Genomic DNA, 20,265 nt, shown 5'->3' with positions numbered 1-20,265 from the left:
TATTCGCTGGCTGCTCTTATTATTGCGGCGGAGTCGAGTTGATGATTACTCGCTCTCCTCGGGCAAGATACCGCGTAAAAAACAGGAGGATCGTATCTGAGACGAGAGAATATGCAAAATTGTAAAAAGTTGCCGAGGGTCGTTTGAGATGCATTTTTACAGGTCAATTCTCTCGATACTTTTGACGGCAAAGGCCATCTCGATACCGTCTATTCCTTAATTATTAATATTGACAAGTACACACATACAAACATATATACACACACACACATACACATACGTTGAGATATGAAATAAGAAATTTATTTAAATTACGAAACGCAAAGTAAGCTAAAAAATAAAGCTTCTGTACAGGACATTAAGCAGAAAATCTGTCATTAACAAAAAGTTTCAAAAAAAAATCTCAGCTGGGTCCAGTTGGTCCTCAAATCCGCTACATCTATTAAACTGTCATAGAGTCACCGTACTTATTCAAGTTCGACGAAACTTTCCCTCATGAAATTAATATTGAACTGCTTAGACATCTTAAACATCAAACTTTCTGAGACTTGAGATCATCTTACACTTTAAGAACATGTTATCAACACATTGAAGTTCCTTGTCCTCGATTAAACCGTTAGAAGCATGAAAAGATGTGTACAAATAATTCTCACACTTTGTATATCCAAATCATTTTTTATCGTCTGTGATAAACTCTGTTATCAAAATATTACAATATTAAAATATTGTAAAGAAGAAAAAAAAACTGATCGATATATATGTATATATATATATTTTATTATAAAATTGCGATATTAATACGCGATTTAATAAAAGTATAACAAAAAGGATTACAGTTAAAAGCTGAGGCAATCGTTCAAAATACTATTAATCTCGCATAAAATGCTGTTAATGACGTATCATTAATATGATGCCGCTTTTTGTTACAGCTCTCCGAACTCGAACAGCGAGTACTTGAAGCGGAGGGCAGGGCGGATGAAGCTGAAGATAAGGTAAGCAGAAATTGCATCGATATTTCTATAAATCCAAAAAATATATATAAAATACATATAATATTGATGCCAAAAAAATATATAAATTCGAGGCTTACTTTATTAAATTTAATATCTAGATTTCTATTTCCCATTCAAAGTCTCTGTACTAAATTAATGAAATGTAGAAATATGCGTATTGTTATATATACTCCTCTTGTGCAAGCTAATATTCACCCTATCGGAATGAAGTTAATTGTACGTGACAGATCGCGTGATGTATCCCGCATAAATTCCATCCAGTTCTCGTGTTCTTTATTTATTAGGGATGTTTACCCCTGTTCTATGTACTGGCACGATGTTCTTTTACCGACGACAAGTCGATCCGTTTCTACAACCCCGTACGTTTCTTACCCTCGTATCAGCTAGCTTTACCGACAGAAAGCCACCAAAATACCCCTCCGTGCACCCTACAAATTCCTATTTATCAGCCGGGGGCAACGGCGAGCTTTTGCTAAAATTTTTTAACTTTGCTGACGATATTTCTATTATAATAATGATAAGAAAATGTATTGCCAGATTTAAAAGAAAAACATTATATAATATAATCTGATAAAATAATGTAAAAATATTATAACAATAATTCTTTTATATTAAACGTAGTTTCATAATAAAACATTTATTTATTTATTTATTAAACGGAAAAGATACTTTAATATAAAAAGAAAAATGTGATTACATCAACAAAAAAAACTTAGAATGGGATGCTAAGAGAAAAAATGAGAAAAGACAGACATTATAAATTACAAAAAAAAGTAAAGAAAGTTCAACGAAGAAAAATTAATGATTAACATTAATTGCATTAAAAATCTTATATAAAAAAATTTTTTTTGGAAAATTTGCGAGTATTTTATATAAATAATAAGGGAGACTGCGGAAAATAAAGTTATCTCCGGATAACGTGGTCACATGTGATAAGAAAAAAAGATATGTAAAATCGATGACATGGATATCAGTACTAAAAATCAAATATATAATTTTTTTTATTTATTTTTGATCATTTTAAGATATAAACAATAATTATAAGAGAAAATTTTGATATACAATATTGTATATTGCATTAAAATTTGAAGCTTCTTGAAACATTGCAACAAATTTTATCTCACATTTTTTAAAAGATTTATCTTTTTTTCTATTATCTTATCAATAACAGACCATTCCATATAATAACACTAATTTTTCTCTCATTTTCATTATCAATGTTTAGTATTTTTTAATTTTTAAAGTCTTTAGCTAGATATTAATGACATTTGTCTCTTTCCAATTCTACTCTACGAGTATTACTTGAAACTTTTCAATGACGATTTTTTTCAATGTTTGCAATTTTAAAATTCAGTTTTTTTATTCTCAATTATTAATTATAATATTAATATTTATAATAATATTAATATTTTGAATATATATATATATATATATATATATATATATATATATATATATCGGAGATGAATAACTGCTAAACTTATGTGAAAATTTTACATTGTGCGAAATAGAACGTAAAGAGAATAAAAAATAGCATTAAGGGAAAAATTAAAAAACTATTTTTAAATAAAATTGTATGTTTGGAGTTTTAAAAAAAATTCTATTAAAGCGTCAAAAATGACTATTTCCATCGAAGAAACTTACATTTCGAAACTGTGCGTGAAATTTCGTTTCTAACTTTAATTGGCAAACAGAACGAAACGTAACGCTGTTACGGAAACCCAATAAAATTGACCTTCTTCCCTTGTTGCGTTAATTAAAATCTCACATAAAAATAGGTAAACGGGATAGCTTTGTTATCGATATCACCTGAGGAAGGGCAAGATATCGATTAACTACGGATGCGTCGGTGTCCGTCGGTATCCGTCGGTATTTCAAAGGGAGGAGGAAAGAGAGAAAGGGTGAAAGAGAGGGTGAGGGTGGGAGGGTAAAAAGAGAGAGAGAGAGATATACTGATAAGGGAGAGTAGCAAGATGGCCGTGCGACCGGCTGGCCAAGTCGTCGTTTTGTTATGACCCTGGAACTGTCACTCGCGAAACCACGTGTACCCGCGACGGTGAATCGCGCGATACCGTCATCGCCCGCACGATAATCGACACACCCCGGAAGCGATCGTCGAGCCGTCGAAAAACTGTTATTCGTGGTGCTTCCATCGTCTGTCGAAGGTCGAGGTCATCGTACTCGGTTCTTGTTCCCGTGCGCGAGGAATTATGGCTCACAGCAGGTGACATCGATGAAAGGTAATCGGAAGATCATATTTTTGACAAGTCTCATTTTTGCGAATCCATACATGTGATCTTCGTGTTTATTCAGTAACAGAGAAATTGCGACGATCCAGATTTTCGCGTACTTATTAAATTAATTTAATTTCGTTGAACTTAGATTTTAATAACATGTTACATGAAATTAATCCCGAGGTTTATTGGTGGCAATAAAAACACGAAGATTGACGTAATGTCAACTTTCCTGTCAAATGAAATTAATAAAAATTAAAAGTTGAGATTGATATGACTTTTTAATGATTTATCGTAAGAAATTTCGATACAGATGCATAAATAAATAATTTCCATATTTATTTATGATAATATACATGTATTATATTCAACACACACACACACACACACACACACATTTTTTAAATTAATTGTTTCGAGAAGAATGCAACTTCACAATCGGATTCTTTAAAATGGGATACTTTGAAAAATAATAATATTCAAAAATATATAGTAATATTAACGTGAAAAAGGAATAGCGAGTCTTATCACGGCGTATCGTGGGTTACAACGAGCGGCGCTTGAACGAGATATATTGGTTGTGGCTTAATGAGTCGCGTCTCGTGTAGAATTGGCTTACGGCCAGTGTATGAGTAATCCTCACTTCCCGCCGACGTGCATTAAATAAAACGAGGATGCAGCCTTCGTTTGCTCGCAACCTGCGTGTCTCTCAGAGGGCTATCTTTCGCGAAACCGTCGGCGAGCTGGTTTGTCATACTCGTCAATTAATCGAGAAAGAGAATTTGCCTTACTTTTAAAAAATAATACTCGTTATTCAAAAGTCGATATATTTTTTCTGCATTGTAAAAAGAATGTGAAGTTAAAATAATATTTTAATACTGAAAAGGGTACATTAAATTTATACAATCATTCAAATTTATATACTGGAATAGAATTGTGAAAAAAAAACATTCCATACATAAGAGAAATTATTTGAAAAATGTTTATTATAAAAATTTTTTCCCCGACATAGAACGCTTTTATCGATTATTGCAGCGAACGGTTTCCATGTGCATATTCATATTTCATGGGAAATTACGTGGCACACCGAATCAATATTTGTCAAATAGGGCATATTGACCAATATTCCACATAATGCATGTTCATATTATAACGTATTAAACGTATGAAATGTGATTTTGGGATGTATAAGTAGTATGAATCTATCATTCTTAATAAAACACACGACAGCTTTGCTATGTGTCATGGGTATTTTTGCTGAGAAACTTGTGTGCCAGTGTCAGTTTTATTGCGATAATAGGCGTTGTCGCATCGGGATGTACCAAAAAATTTATTTTTCTCTCCCTTTACGCTTTATTAATTGCTTCTCAATAATAATCTAGGAGTGAAATAAATGATTTACATGAGCTCTAAGATATTAATCTAGATCCCCTGAAACGAAATGATTTTCTAAAATTAATTATATAATTAATTAATTATAAATTATTTAAATTTAAATTAATTATATTTATAATTTCAAAACTCACACATGATTGATACACATATGTATATATGTGTGCATTTAATATTTACAATTTTTTTTTGCATGTATATAAATAAGAAATAACTCAGCAAACATAGAACATTGCAGCAACATTGCGATAACGTAGTAATATTACTGCAATATTGCTGCAATTTTCAGTGTTTGCTGGGAAGAGTTAGTAGTTAGAAATAAATGTTATCTTGATTCGTGGCAATTCACACATCCTGTATGTGTATACTTAGGGCATTCAAACACGGTTGCTTCCAACTTTATTTATTCTTAAAGCTCATCCTCCTTTGCACTTCCTATAAGCCTGCGCTAACGAGAAACAAGTGGAACAGATCGATAAATTTCAAGACGTTCCCCCAAGACTAAAAGAGAGAAACACCCGCGATTAAATTCTGTCCTAAGTCGTCCCTTCTATAGCTTGGTTCTTCTCCCAAAGCAGCCAATGTGAAAAGATTTAGGTAAGGTGGAAACCAAATATTTTATCGGATCTATAAATTTTATTATAATAATTCTCCTTTGCCCGCTTGGAAAATTTATTTTTCTCTCGATAATCTCCTTATCTTCGGCATTCGCGGCCTTTTTTTTCGGTCAGTTTAATCGTTATCTCGAGACGCTTTTAGGGAGCGAGTTCGCTCAGGACTCAGGGTCATCGGCTTGACCCACGGTGGTTGTGCGTCGCGAGTATATATGCATAAGAGTAGCATCCACAAATTCTCCCATTGGCCATGAGCCAACGTGACTCACCGCCTCTAGAAAACCCCCGCAGTTTATGTACCCTTCGGTGTTTGTTCGTTTCGCGCGCTTCAGTTCGGCGCGATCTTCATCGGCGATTAGACGAGGAAGCTCTCTCCGCACGTGCGTTTCGTCCGCCAAATTTGTCGTTATTATTTTTGTTACCGCGCTTTTTTTTATTTTACTCAATTCTCGACGGAGAAGTCGCAACATCGTGAATGAGAAATATCGCCCAGACGTAGGAATAAGAAGAGGAATTAGATCTTGAATTTAAAAAAATCCTCCACCATGGCAGCGTCTAATCGGGGTAAGATACTATGATGGCAGCGGGAGAACTGATGATTGATTTAATCGAAGAAGTAGGATAGGGAAAATTTTTTATATAATTTTATTTTATATTTAATTCTATTTTATATTATTGATTTTCATATATTATTTAAAATATGTGAAAAAATTTTATTATACACAATAATTATAATCGAGTATTTCTTTTTTATAAAAATTATTAAGTAAATTATTCTTTTTATTTATATTATGTACTTTATAGATATAATCTAATTCTTTAAATCTAATTTGTGAAATCAAGTGTCGTATAATATAAAATTTCATACATGACATATATTATTAAAGAATTAATTTTCTTCCGAAATATATAAATTTTAAAAAATTAATAAAGTTTAAAAAAACTTAAAAAAATTAATGACAATCGCTCTAAATAACTTTTAAGTGAAAGCAATACCAACAAGTGAGAGCCACCCGGTATACGCTCACTCTTTAGACAAAAGCGCAGAAAATGTAATTGGAAAACAAACTATTATTTCGCCAGGATGGAGAAGTCGATTCCCTTTTACCGGTTGTACGGCGACCGCAAAAGGCGACAGCGAGAAAAGACGAAACGCGCGCGAGAAAACCGGGGGTCAAGGATGGGGGAGAGATCGATATAAGTCGGGTAGCACATGCACGACGACGACGAGGCACATGCCGGGAAAACATTCGGCAAGAGAGAGGATTTCCCCGTATTGATTTTCTCTCGAGTCCCTTTCTCTCTCGGCTTAGTCTCTCGGCTGGACGCTCGTTCTCGCTCTCGTGCGTTCGCCGCATTTATTCCGTCCTGCCATTAAGGCGCGCGCAATATCGATTTTTGACAGCTGCTCTACGAAACGCTCTCATATATAAATATATGTATATATATACATGTATATATACTGTGTGTAAACGCCATACGTACGTATGATGCGTGCTGTGGGAGAAGGGTTCCTTCCCCAGCGTGCATCAAGTTGTCTTTTTCTCTTTCTGTCTCTCTCTCTTTCTCTCACTCTCTCTTTGCAACGCACGCACGCAAACGCAACGTGGCATTGTACGCACTCGTGCGAATTTTGTTTCGCACGAGTTAAGTCGGTTTCCGGTAAAGTCGTTCGCTTATCACAAACTCCATGGTGAGAGCTTCCGTTACGATCGCGATTATTTGACATACTGCTAGTTCTTTGGTGTCCCCTTCGACAATTATTTAATATAACAATTCCTGTAACGTTTCTCTTATAATTTCTCTTGGTCCGCGATTATCTATTATTTACTGATTTTTTATAGTAATTATATTTAGTGTTTCCAGTTTGTTATTTATTTATTAAGTCACAAGCGACTTTCTGTGATAATTCTGTCTGATTCCTTTCTCGGGAAACCAAACAAAACTCTTTGATAACTATCGTATAGTGTCTTTGATTCGCAATTATTCGCGAGCGAACAATATTCTCCGGCAACTATCTGGTTCATTGGACTCTAGCGGCGATGATACTTATTCCATTAGCAAGATCGGGTGCTCTTGAAGATTGTTGGACGGCGAACTAGCGAAAGTATGTGAACTGTAGATAATTTGTTAGCAGATAACTTGTTGCATAAATTGACGAAAAAAAAATATCTATACCATAGATTTGTACGTGTGTGTGTTTACATAAGAATTGCCATCTCTACTAATCAAAGTCCAACGATAAAAACTTAAAAGTCTCTTTTCGCGAATTTAAAATTTCAAAACAGTAAGCTTTATCTTCTTTATTTAATTTTAAATGAATTTTACTTCGTCTTAGATTTATTATTTAAAGATCAGTTATTCAAGGATGTGGAAAAATGACTACTTGATGTCCCTCGACATTTTCGTTAGGGCAAGATGCGAGGTGGCTCGCTAAATTCATCATCCTATATAATGTCGATAATATTATGCACGTCCATAAACTGAATTGAATGTCGCTAAGAAGCATAACGCGATAAAGCGTTGAACTCTCGCTCATACTCTTCGCTTTTAGGTACGGATGATGGAGGAGCGGCTGGTGAAGGGTGAATACTGCCTGAGCACATCCGGCGTTGGTTCCCCGCCGCATTCGCTACCGTCCACCTCCGGTACGCAGAATGACAAGATCGAGGATGTCCATTGCGCCTGCATCTCGAAGTTAGAGACTCAAGTCGAGGAACAGGTAACACGGAGCTTTTATATTCTTACAGAAGTCTACGCATTTTTTGAATATGTAATATAAACACCAAAAGTATTTTAAATTCATCTCATTAATTTAAATCGTTAAGTTTTCCTTGTAATTATCACGGTATTTAATTGATAGATTTGAAAAAACGATAGTTTTGTCACTCAAATAAATAATCACCTGATAACGACAATTATCTAATAATATTTATATGTCTATAAGTATATATGTTACTTCTCGTTTATCATTCAGCGATTTCTTTCCTCGAGATCAACTGTAATCTCTTGAGATATCTGACGATTGCTGGAATGAGTGATATCAGGCCTGTGTCATTTTATCGTTCATCGAAGTCATTTTATTGAGCAGTTATCGTTGTTTGTTCACAGAGGCAGTTACGGCTGCAAGACGCCAGGCAAGTGGAAGCGAAAGCAGCAAGGATCAAAGAATGGGTCACTAATAAGTTGAGGGAACTGGAACAACAAAATCAACACTTGAGAGAACAGAATAATAAATGCAACCAACAGCTTGAATTGTTACGCAATCATATAACTAATATCGGACTCAAACCACCCGTAAGTTATTTTTTTTTTTTAAATAGTTTCCATCATTGAATGTTTTTTGTTTTTATTTTTTAACATTGATATTAATTTTTCATTTATAATATATTTTCAAGTAAATTTTTTAAAAAATATCGTAAATTCAGGCACCAACGAGAGCGTCGCTGTCCCTGGAAGTGGATCCTACCTTACGTATCGATCGCAGACGATCGGAAAGCCTGGAGGGTACCCCGCAGACGGTACCAGAGTGCGTGCAGAATATCGCGGCGGAACCACAAAGCACGAGCACAAAGCACAGAAGACATTTGTCTGCTTGCGGTACCATTCAACGAGGAGTCGCCGCCAGCAACATGGATTCGAGGTAAAGCTTCCTCTCCGTCTCGTAGCATTCATTCATTCGCGCTGAACGAAATCGAGGCTAAATCCTTTTTATTCTTACAAACACACTAAATATATTCGGCTCTCAATTCTCCTTGGGAGGCCTCACGACGTAATAGCGGCGCCCGAGTTTTCGAAATGTGGTACCCTGTAACGTCCTGGGACTTCCTGAGGGGATCCGTCAACCCTCCTCTTATTATATTTTTGTCATCACATGTATTTTTTATTTATCTGTCATAAATTTATTTTATTTTTTGTACTTTTATGTATGACATTTTTTATTATATATGATACTTATTTTCTCTCAACTTTGAAGCAAATTTATTTAATCTGTATCCCTAATTTAAAATACATTAATGGATTTTAAAGAGTCGCGCGCACACGTAACATACTGTACAGAGAGCAATTAAATTGATTCTATGCTTTATACTTGCCGCTTCTCTCTATCCTTTCTTAGTCTGCTGTCCGAGGAATTAGCCGCGGCGGTGGAGAACCTAGTGATGCTACCGAATATGTCTGGCGTCTCGGAGGTGAGCAGAGACAGCGGAAGCTCGGAAGCGGTGCACGACTACGCTGAGATATATACGCCCAGTCGAGAGGGTATGAACTGGCTGCAGGGGAGCGGGCAAGGCCCTCGTCCGCCGACCCCGCCGTTGCATAGGTTTCCCAGTTGGGAGGCGAAAATATATCAGGTAACAACGACTAGTTTCAGTCCTGCAAAGACAATACGAAAATTGTATAAAGTATATATTACATTAATTAAAATCTTGAAAGTATATATTACATTAATAAAATCCAAGATAATAAAATTTTGATTCTATTAATTTGATAAATTAGCTTCATTAATTTAATTCTGAGATTGGTTTTTCTTTCTCTAACAATCTCGATGACCGTTTATAGGTAGCGGACGGTGGCCTTGGCATCGGTCCACCGACAAACGAGGAGTCGGCACCTTCCACGATGACCAACACGAGTTCGTCGAAGCATTCCCAAGCCACGGGACACAACTTGACGGCACACAATTCTCAAGGCTACTGTGATATTTCTGTTCCAGTATACGCCACGGTCAAAGGTAGATTTTAAATATATTACTTAAATTTTTTGTGTCAGCAGAGAAACAAAAATATACAGAAAATGTTAGTTGACTTGATAAAAATTGCACTTAATATTTAATTAATAGTTGATAAAGCAACTTATATAAATTAACATTTGTCAATTATTATTCAGGACGTGCCAGTCAAATCAGATCCATGCCTTTCGGCGACAGCTCCGACGATAGCTCGGATGGTGAAGAACATCCGAATCAAACCGAGACCAATACCAGAATTACCAATAGCTCATCCGACAATACGGATTCCTCTCTCGGTAGTGGGAGCAGTCCTTCAAAAAGTATCAAAACCACCAGTAGTCTGAGCCCCGCGAAAAGAAGTTCTAGCGGGTCCCCTAGTAAAAGTGTAAAACGTGGTGAGTTTGATTAACGTAATATTTCTTCTATACATCCATTTTACGATAAGATAAATAGCCCTAAAATCTTATCGCTTATGTGTAGCGATGAAAAACTCAACTTTTATCGGCATTTTTAAGACTATTCTACTTCTTTTCAAAATGAGAAAAACATCCAAAATAAGAGAAAAATCTTTATATTATAATATATATATATATATATATATATATATATATATATATATATATATTTTTTTTTTTCTCTCAGAAGATAAATTTTGATTAATAACTTATTTCTTTTTTGAAAGACATTATTAAAAGAGAATATTCAGTTGTGCACAAAATATTTGACACCCAACAACTTTAAGTTTGTTTGATTTACAGATACTTCTCTCGAATCAGGATTGTCTGAAGATTATGCGATACCGCCCGATGCGCTTAGTTCGACGTCTTTAGAATCTAGTATGCCTAGCTTGCTGATGCGCGTTTCCGGCGAAAGTCCAAAGAGACAAGAATCGCTAGAAAAGACAGGTCATCTAGCGAAACTTGGTGGTAAATTAAAAACTTGGCGAAAACGATGGTTCGTGTTGAAAAATGGCGTATTGACGTATTGGAAGAGCCAGAATGATGTCAATCGAAAACCGCAAGGCCAAATAATTTTGGATGAAGTTTGCAGGTATTAATATGTAATTTAAAATAAAGTTTAAAATTGATTTACAAATTACTTTAACAGAAAAATAAATTTGAGAAAATAGTTTATAACACATAGAAAAAATACACATATCACAGATGCCGTATTTTAGACTTAAATATATATTCGAATAGATTCGATTTTTAATTTGAATATATATATAATATTATATTAAAATATATTTAATTTCTAATTCTTACTAGAAACGCGTAGAAATAGTTTTATATATCTTCGTATTTTTTTAGAATTAACAGAGCCGAAGGTGCAGCCACTTTCGAAATTGCCACTGGTAAAAAGACATATTATTTGACTGCGGACTGTATAGCTACGATGGAGGATTGGATAAGAGTATTACAAAATGTGCAAAGGCGAAATGCAACGAAACTCCTACTTAGCAAGGAAGACAACAAGCCAACGATGCAAGGCTGGTTGACAAAAGTGAAAAATGGTCATGCAAAAAAATGTTGGTGTGTTCTCATTGGCAAGATGTTCCTTTATTTTAAGTGCCCCAGCGATACGGTGAGTACATACGAGTATGTTTTAAGATGCATTCAGAAAATACAACAATTATACAATGAGCGGCCATGCTGAACAAATGATCACTGAATTCGCTTGAGTGTGTGAACGATTACACATTTTACGTATTTAATTAATTGAAATATATAGAATAGGATTTTTTACGAACTATTATATTAATTTATATATTTAATCAATTTATTAAGATTATATCATTAAATATATTAAAAAATTATTTACTGATCATTTTTCGTTCATTAAAAATTTTCTTATTCAATAATAATGGCATATATTGTATTTTCTGAGCGCACTTATGTTATTTTATATTTTATCACATATTCAATCTATCTTTGATTCTAGAATCCTATCGGCCAAATCAACATGAGGGATGCTCGAGTAGAAGAGGTGGAACATGTGTCGGATAGTGACAGCGAGGAAAGAGACGCCGAGTGTCCGCACGAGAGAACGATCGGCATCTTTCCGACGCATCAGGGTCCAACGTATCTACTGATGCCACATAAGCAGGATAAGGACAACTGGCTCTATCATTTGACGGTGGTGTCTGGTGGCGGACCTAGCGCGGGTACGCAGTACGAGCAACTGGTACAGAGACTAATGGAAACCGATGGTGATTCCAGTTGCGTTCTGTGGCGGCATCCTCTGCTGTTGCACACAAAAGAGAGCATCACTAGTCCGCTGACCAGCCTGACCTCCGAATCTCTGCAAACCGAAGCTATAAAGCTGTTTAAGGTTGAAACTATCCCTTATCGATTCTTTTGCAATTATTTTGCGATTTATGCTAAATTTTTTTGCATAATAAAACTGAAAGTTTTAATTGTTGCTAATGTTGTTTTATCGTAGTTATATATGCTTGTAGAGTTATATTTCTATATTTTTTTTCTTTTTGTCCTCAAAATGTGTGTATGTATATATATATATATATATATATATATATATATATATATATATATATCATTTTAAGAATTTTACGAAGTTTGCATAAATTTTTAATTCAATTTTCAGGTAATGCATAAATCTCTCATTACTTAATTATTAGCAATATTCTATAATAAGGGATCTGTTCTTCTTGGCTATATTTTTTAAACGTTTCAGTTTTTTTCTCCTCTTTTATAATTCAAATATATATATATATATATATATATATATATATATATATATATATATATATTGAATTTTAATGTAGAAAGAGTGTAAAAAATGTAGTTAAAGCGGACAGACCTAATGTATCATTAATAATATGCACTTCTAATCATCACAGGCCTGTCAACTATTTATGTCGGTGGCAGTAGAGCAAGCAGGTATCGACTACCATGTGGTTCTAGCGCAAAACGCGTTGCAACAATGCTTAGATCAGCCTGAACTTCAATCTGAATTTATATGTGCACTGGTAAAGCAGACAAGTCGTCACACGCAACATCGTCTGGGCGTACAGGTAAAAAAGGCCGCCAGACTTGTGTCACTGGGTACTGCGCGCGTTGTAAGTCCTGCTTATTGTTTAACAAAAACACTCAACCATCCTGTACCATTTTTTAAAGTTAGAGCAATACCCATCGATCATTCGTTTATCAAAACTTGGATGGATCACATCTATATCTACTATCTCATGCATCACTTCACGTTCACAATCATGGTATCATATTCGAAATGATATTTCTTTCAACGCGGAAAATGGTACATTAAATATGCTTAGTCAAGTATTACGAGTAATCCTTATGGGTGTGTGAAAGTTGACAAATAATGGTTTAGCGGAATGGTTTAACTAGATATTCGATAATACTTAAATAACAAAAACATATCCGCTCTGTCGCCGCAATGATAATACTTGACCAAGTTGAAAACGACTATTTTTAATTTTAACAATCAGTCAACACATTTAATTCTCATTTGCCGCTTTAAGTGTGCTGTCTCTTAGGCTCTCACTTTATATAAAATCGCATGCATTTATCAATTCTGTTATATATCACGATGGTGTTAAGTTTTTCCGTTTACTTTTCATCATATACTTTAATATTTATACATCATACCCGATCAAATTACCCTAACGTCCATCATGTGAGCCGAACATATTTCGACGATTATCATGATATTATAATCGATATAGATGCTTATCGATCATCTCTGTTAATCCTTGCGTACAGATTACAAAGTACAGATAATAATTATTACTTCCGTCAAAATACGTTTCGCGCCACACACACACTTGCAGAATGGTATGTTGGTGTACATGAGGACACACACAGAAAAACATTTTTAAATTCCTTTTTTTTTCCAATTTTTCATGAGTTCCTTTTTGCAATAGTTGCAATAGTTACTTGAATATTCTCTGTTTGAATGCTGCTTAAAGATTTAGATTTTTATCAACGGAAACAATAGATTATTCTAACAAGTGAAATTTGTAATCCATTACTTTTTCCGTCGTCCCTTCCCCCGTCCTCGAACAATACGAATATTTAGGAGATGTTGTAAAGACGTTTAACAACACTTTAAATCTTAAAAAAAGACGTCCTTTAGACATCTTATAAATATCTTTTGAATTTTTTGTATTGTTGGTTTTTTCTTTTTTCCTTTCCCTCTCTTTCCTCTGTCGTCTTTTCCTCTCTTTTTTCATATTTATCCTTTTGCCTAAAATTACTGAAAAAAGACGCATAGTATATGGATATATTGTCACGAATATTGCATCGCTGGACGCAAAATTACGGGAAAAGTGCCTCACTCGTCTCATATAACGTCAATAAACGTAAACGCAACGCTTTACAATTGGTGCGGTTGATTCACGTGGCCTAAAAGCATAAGAGCTTTTCTCATTCACATTCTTTTTACAATTTTGAGGGTTTATATCGAGTTTATACGCGTTTTATTCAATTAACACATTGCGTTGAAATTTCGATTTCTCGTGCTTATTTACTAACCGAAATATGATTAATTCAAATGAAATCTATTTCCTTATTTATGTCAGTAAAAATCAATATATTCAGGGAAATTAATAGAGATTCTCATTCTCCAAAATTATAAACTTTTCATTTTTATATTAAGAGAATAATCTTGATTTTTTTCCTTTTGCTTATTTTACTTTTTTATATTAGTGAGAATAAATAATTTAATTTCTTGAAGAATCAAGAGTATTACGAAAAAATTTTCTTTCTACTCCACATGCACTTAAAATGTATTGCTATGTTTTATTCCACGGAAGAAAAATTTTTTAAAAATCTGTTTTAATCAAGAATTTGAGAAAATTAAATTTAAATTAATTTTTTCAAGTTCTTAAAGCCACTATTGCATCAAATCTTTTACTTAAAAAGATTATTTGTTTAATGGAGTGCTTGTGCTTGTTAAATATTATTTATTTAAATGCTAATACGATAAGAATGGAAAAAAATAGAGTAAGAAGTCAAGCATTTTCTAACTAATCCTCGATTTGTCGAGAAACAAAAATTTCGCAGACTTAATATCTCAGTTTTTTTTAATCTGCGGATTTTCGCTAAATATCAACGCGCATAATACGTGCATACATGGAGAATGAATATCTATATATTTTTAAAATAATAAACAGTAAAACTAATGTATATATAATAATAGAAAGAATAAAAAGATAACATGATCTGAATATCGAGATATTTGATCAATTGCCATTGCTTTACAATCGTAATCGCAAGTAAAACGTTAACGCGTTTACCTTTTGACGAGGATGAAAAGTAGTACGCTATAGAATTGGCTGAATATATATAATATTCAGGGACGTAGTAGTATGCCAGCATACCATTGCAGCAGCTCCTCCTCTGCGCCACGCAATCGCTCTTCACCTGCGATACGCAAAGTCCCGCGGCAAATGGCAGCGGTGAAAATGCGGACGCACAATCAACGGCCTCGACTTCTCACAGTCCTCCGCTCACGCAGGGCCACTCGACCTCCACTATCTTGGACTGCAAAACTAATCCCGCGCAGTACGTGCTTATCCAGGGATGGCAGCTCCTGGCGCTCGCCGTCTCTCTCTTTCTACCCAGGAACAATCGATTACTGTGGTACCTGAAACTGCACCTGCAAAGAAATGCTGACAGCAAGTGAGTGAGAGCTGACCCAAGGAGCGGTTCGATCATTGCGAAGAAATATAAGAAAAGAAATCTCTCAGGAAAGCGAAGGGAATTTTTGGCAATTTTTATTTATGCCATTTTCTGAGTTATTATGTTTTAAATATGAAGATAATTATGAAGATTTCAATGTTGCAAATTCGATTAAGAAAGCAGCTTCAAGGATCGGTTGTTCTTCTTGGTAAATTTATTCGTTAATTATCTACTATTTAAATATGAATAAATGTTGTTTCATCTATTAAAGTTTACTTATGAATTAAATTGTTATTACCAAGAGGTAATTTTACTCCAACTACCGAATAGATTTTTATTTATATGAATATTTATCTAAGTGATGATTGACGAGTAAATCTATCAAGAAGTTAATACAACTGGCTTTAAGGCCATTATCTCCATATTTCTGAATGCCTGAGAGATGAGACAAAATTTTAATAGACTTGTTAATCCTAATAATATTATTTTCGTCCGATTTTTACTTAAATTTTTCATTTATTTATTTTTTGCGCAAATATATAATTGGAGATCATGCGCGAACCTTGTTTATTGTTAGCTAAAAATTTCCAAAATTCTAAATGTTTGCATTGCTAAGGCTATTCTAACTAATTAATTTTAATTATAATTTTTTCTCGATAAATAGAATCCATTTTAACAAATTATATATCATGAATAGTTTCAAAAGTTCTAAAAATTCATCTCTTCTGCAATGACCGATTCACTTATAATGCTTTAATATTATTTTATCTTGTATCACATTATTACGCATTACATTAGAACGGAATGCGGCAAATATGCGGCTTACTGCGAGCGAGCCTTGGAGAGAACGTTGCAAAACGGTGGTAGAGAGGTGAAACCCTCGAGGATGGAAGTACTATCGATACTAATGAAGAATCCGTACCATCATTCATTGCCACATGCCATACCAGTTCACTTTCTCAATGGCACGTATCAAGTTGTGAGCTTTGATGGTAGTACAACGATAGAGGAATTTCTGAACACCCTTAATCAAGAAATCGGCTGCAGGGACGTTCATCAATCTGGCTTTACGCTATTCAGCGATGATCCGATCGAAAAGGATCTTGAACATTTCATCGACCTGCAAGCGAAGGTTTGTAAAAATTGAAACTGTGAAATGATGAAATAAAATTCATCTGTGAATTATACTTAACACATTATTTATAAAAATATTTGTTGGAATTACATGTATACAGTAATGCAATATGGAATGAAATTTGTATTTTAGCCTTCTCTACTTGAACCTGTAAAATAATTAAGAATTTCAAACAGAATATAAAAATTTTACTTTTTTATCAGCATTAATTAAGAGTGAATTTTCACGATTTAAATTTATGTTTTAGCTATGCGATATTATTTCAAAGTGGGAGACCGCATTACGGGAGAAGGGTTCGGGAAAATTTGAAAATACCAGAGTGATACAATTGACGTACAAATCGCGATGCTACTGGCGGCAAGCTGCTAAAATGGAAACAGACAAAGAGAGGCTCTTATTGTGTTATCAAGTGAATCAACAGGTTGTACAAGGAAAGTTTCCGTTAAATCGCGAACTCGCCTTCGAATTGGCATCGTTAATGGCACAGGTACGATTATATTAGATGCATAATTTATGTATGTGAAATACATTTTATATATTTTTTTTATATGAAATTTCAAGTATAATCATAAATATACTTTTTTTTATATTTGTCTATAAAATAATTTAATTAATTCATTATTTTATATAATCTCATTTAATCAATTTTATAGATCGACTTTGGAGAATACAACAATGATAAAGCACGTGGCAGCGGCCCCGGAAACAATCCGCATCATCTCGTACTCCAAGCCTTGGATAAATTTTATCCGATACGCTATCGAACCAATATTACCACCGATCAATTAAGGTGAATAATCGATAACTCAACTTAATTATTAGACACATTTATTTAAATAGCGCATTACTTCATAATGCAATCTTCGCTCGATTATTTTTCTTTATCAGGGAATTGCAAGAGAAATTGCAGGAAAAGTGGATCGGTTTGAAAGGACGTAGCGTATTAGATTGCGTTCGTATATATCTCACGTGTACCAGAAAGTGGCCTTTCTTCGGAGCTACCCTGTACCAAGCAAAGGTACAATGAGGCTGTTACAGATATTACATAAGTATAGAAATAATTTTATAGACGTAATATAATAATTATAGATTATTAATTATGTATGTGTGATTTGAGATTTTAATCTAAAATTTTTTTTTAGTTGAAACAAACTGATCCCGTGACCGTTTGGATAGCGGTTTGCGAAGACAGTGTAACATTACTTGAATTACAAACAATGGCGGTCATGTGCCGTTATAATTATGCGAATATAGTGACGTTTGGTGGCTGTTTAGACGATTTTATGCTTGTTGCTTGTCCTGATGAGGGTGCGGCTGAACAGAAATTATTGTTCGCACTTTCTAAACCCAAAGTGAGTATATCATGTAACATTGTAAAGAGCTAAGTAATTAAAAAAATATTTTATTCTTTGTCATATATTTGCGGCATCGTAATTGTTTTAGATTTTGGAGATAACTTTGCTGATTGCCGACTATATGAACGCGCTGGGCCACGCATTACCAGGCACTCCACAAATGAATACACTAACTCGCAACGGATCACATCGATCTATTAAATCCACTCTGAGACCTGCAACTGGTTGGTGAAAAAAAATGTTGTTTTCTTTATGTTATAAGAAGTGTTAGAAACAAATTATAAACTTCAATATTTTGTTTTGGAAACCTTCAAAAATGAAAGAAAAAAAATTATTGACGATTAAATTTATATAGAATAGCTATTTTCTTAAATTATAAATGATGGCTTTTTAGAATTAATTAAATAAAACTAACTGATTTTTAACTAATTTTGTTTTGTTTAACAAAATAGCAGTCTTATAAATATTGTTAGTAATTTTAATATTATTATTTTACAAGAATATTTAGTAGGCTTTATTTTTATAGGTTCAAGCTGTCTTCCAACTCAACCTGATATATTGAAATCGACGCCAGATCACCAAAGACCTTAATAAAAAGGCTGGTCGTGTTAATTTTGAGAAAGGCTGGGAATATATTTCTTGAATGTGTGTGGATGTGTCTGATTATGATGCATATTTTATTTTGTCATTTGTATTATATAAAGGCAGCGTAATAGTGCAGTATTAATATCATAATTGCGTGAAGCGCATCGTTTTTTTTTCTGCGAAGCGCAATCGCAGTCATGTTTGAATATTTACGTTTATATGTCGAATTATGCATGTAAATTAGAATCGATACTTCTATAAAACCGTATCAATGTAAATATATTTAATAATTAGCAGCGACACAGAGCTAACTATGAAGAATCGTACAGGTGGCTTAAAAAGTGGTTGAAATGAAAATCGATCTGTAACACTGCCTATAATTAGTATGCGCGATTACACATCGAATAGTTTCATCCCGTGACTAAGTATCACGCTAAGATTTTTACTACCGTATTTATATACCAAAAATTAAAAGCAAAAAAAAAAGACGCGTAAAATATTGCGTAAACAATGACGTACTCACGTATCACGTGTATATATTAATCAAAGTTATTAAATGTTTAGAGATATATTGAATGACACAGCGATATATGTTTCTTCCCGATTTTACCAAGTTATAAAATCGCGACCTAAACATACAAGTGAGTATCGTCGCTTTGTCATATAATTTGCAATATAATTTTTTCTAATTCCATTAAATAGTTTTTTCATTGCTTTTTATTTTTATCAAAATTTCAATTTGATTAAATATATTTTATTAAAATAAGCCTATTTTGTTGGACATGCATACAAATTTGAACTTAACTGACTTAAGTTTAAATTGAATTTAGATTTAATTGAGATTGTATATAAGTTGTAATTAAAAATTTAAATTTAATATTAATATTAAATTTGTATAATAATTTTATATTTTGTCTAAATTTAATTTTGATTTATTATTATTATTTAGACAAAGAAGAACTTAAAAAAAAATCGCAGTTTGTTTTAATGATTAAAATATTAGTGCAAAATAGTAAATAGATCTAATAAACGGAATTATTTTATTTCTGTTTATTGGCTAGAAAGAGAGACTGATTATACTTTCTCTTATTCTAATCTTTGATTGTCTGTTTCTTTGCTTTTTACATGCATAAAGCTACTCACAAGATCGATTAATCTGACAGAAAAATCTGATATACCGTTATATTTTAACTTCGATAACAGCTAGTCTCGTATCCAATATTTATTTAAGGTATATTTTTTCTTTTTTTTTTACAAGAATACTATTACACACAAATAGATGTAACATTGGGAATGTAATTTACTATTTAACATCGCGCGTTCCTGCGTAATACGTGTGCAACATTGTGTATTAAAATATACGTAACAGTTATAGCGTGTCTATATATATATATATATATATATATATATATATATATATATATATATATATATGTATTATATATATACATGTATTATATATATATATATGTATATATATATATGTATATATATATATATATATATATATATATATATATATATATATAGAAAAAGAGAAATTTTGTA

General features: G+C 33.3%; 1 protein-coding gene across 7 annotated transcripts in view; it reads left to right on the top strand.

The window, feature by feature from the left end:
• LOC126855790 (uncharacterized protein CG43867) overlaps positions 1 to 19,486 on the top strand; it is a 63,184-nt gene extending 43,698 nt beyond the window's left edge. Inside the window, exons 3-21 of one of the 7 annotated variants that reach the window (XM_050603735.1) lie at positions 930 to 992; positions 7,808 to 7,975; positions 8,365 to 8,550; positions 8,682 to 8,896; positions 9,371 to 9,605; positions 9,814 to 9,985; positions 10,141 to 10,374; positions 10,741 to 11,032; positions 11,293 to 11,566; positions 11,924 to 12,313; positions 12,843 to 13,061; positions 15,350 to 15,642; positions 16,441 to 16,774; positions 17,025 to 17,264; positions 17,431 to 17,567; positions 17,666 to 17,795; positions 17,920 to 18,129; positions 18,221 to 18,356; positions 18,659 to 19,486. In XM_050603735.1, the coding sequence (XP_050459692.1) occupies positions 930 to 992; positions 7,808 to 7,975; positions 8,365 to 8,550; positions 8,682 to 8,896; positions 9,371 to 9,605; positions 9,814 to 9,985; positions 10,141 to 10,374; positions 10,741 to 11,032; positions 11,293 to 11,566; positions 11,924 to 12,313; positions 12,843 to 13,061; positions 15,350 to 15,642; positions 16,441 to 16,774; positions 17,025 to 17,264; positions 17,431 to 17,567; positions 17,666 to 17,795; positions 17,920 to 18,129; positions 18,221 to 18,356; positions 18,659 to 18,723 (3,993 nt within the window). In that variant the 3' untranslated portion in view covers positions 18,724 to 19,486. Of the gene's footprint in view, positions 1 to 929; positions 993 to 7,807; positions 7,976 to 8,364; positions 8,551 to 8,681; positions 8,897 to 9,370; positions 9,606 to 9,813; positions 9,986 to 10,140; positions 10,378 to 10,740; positions 11,033 to 11,292; positions 11,567 to 11,923; positions 12,314 to 12,842; positions 13,062 to 15,349; positions 15,643 to 16,440; positions 16,775 to 17,024; positions 17,265 to 17,430; positions 17,568 to 17,665; positions 17,827 to 17,919; positions 18,130 to 18,220; positions 18,357 to 18,658 lie in introns of those variants that run through there. The other 6 variants (XM_050603734.1, XM_050603737.1, XM_050603736.1 and 3 more) reach the window with 6 other exon arrangements.
• Positions 19,487 to 20,265: the final 779 nt, after the last annotated feature.

Source organism: Cataglyphis hispanica, chromosome 17 (genome assembly GCF_021464435.1).
Source record: "Cataglyphis hispanica isolate Lineage 1 chromosome 17, ULB_Chis1_1.0, whole genome shotgun sequence".
In the NCBI taxonomy this organism is placed as follows: domain Eukaryota; kingdom Metazoa; phylum Arthropoda; class Insecta; order Hymenoptera; family Formicidae; genus Cataglyphis; species Cataglyphis hispanica.
The sequence above is the reverse complement of the archived record's forward strand: the minus strand, read 5'-3'. Positions and strand labels throughout refer to the sequence as shown.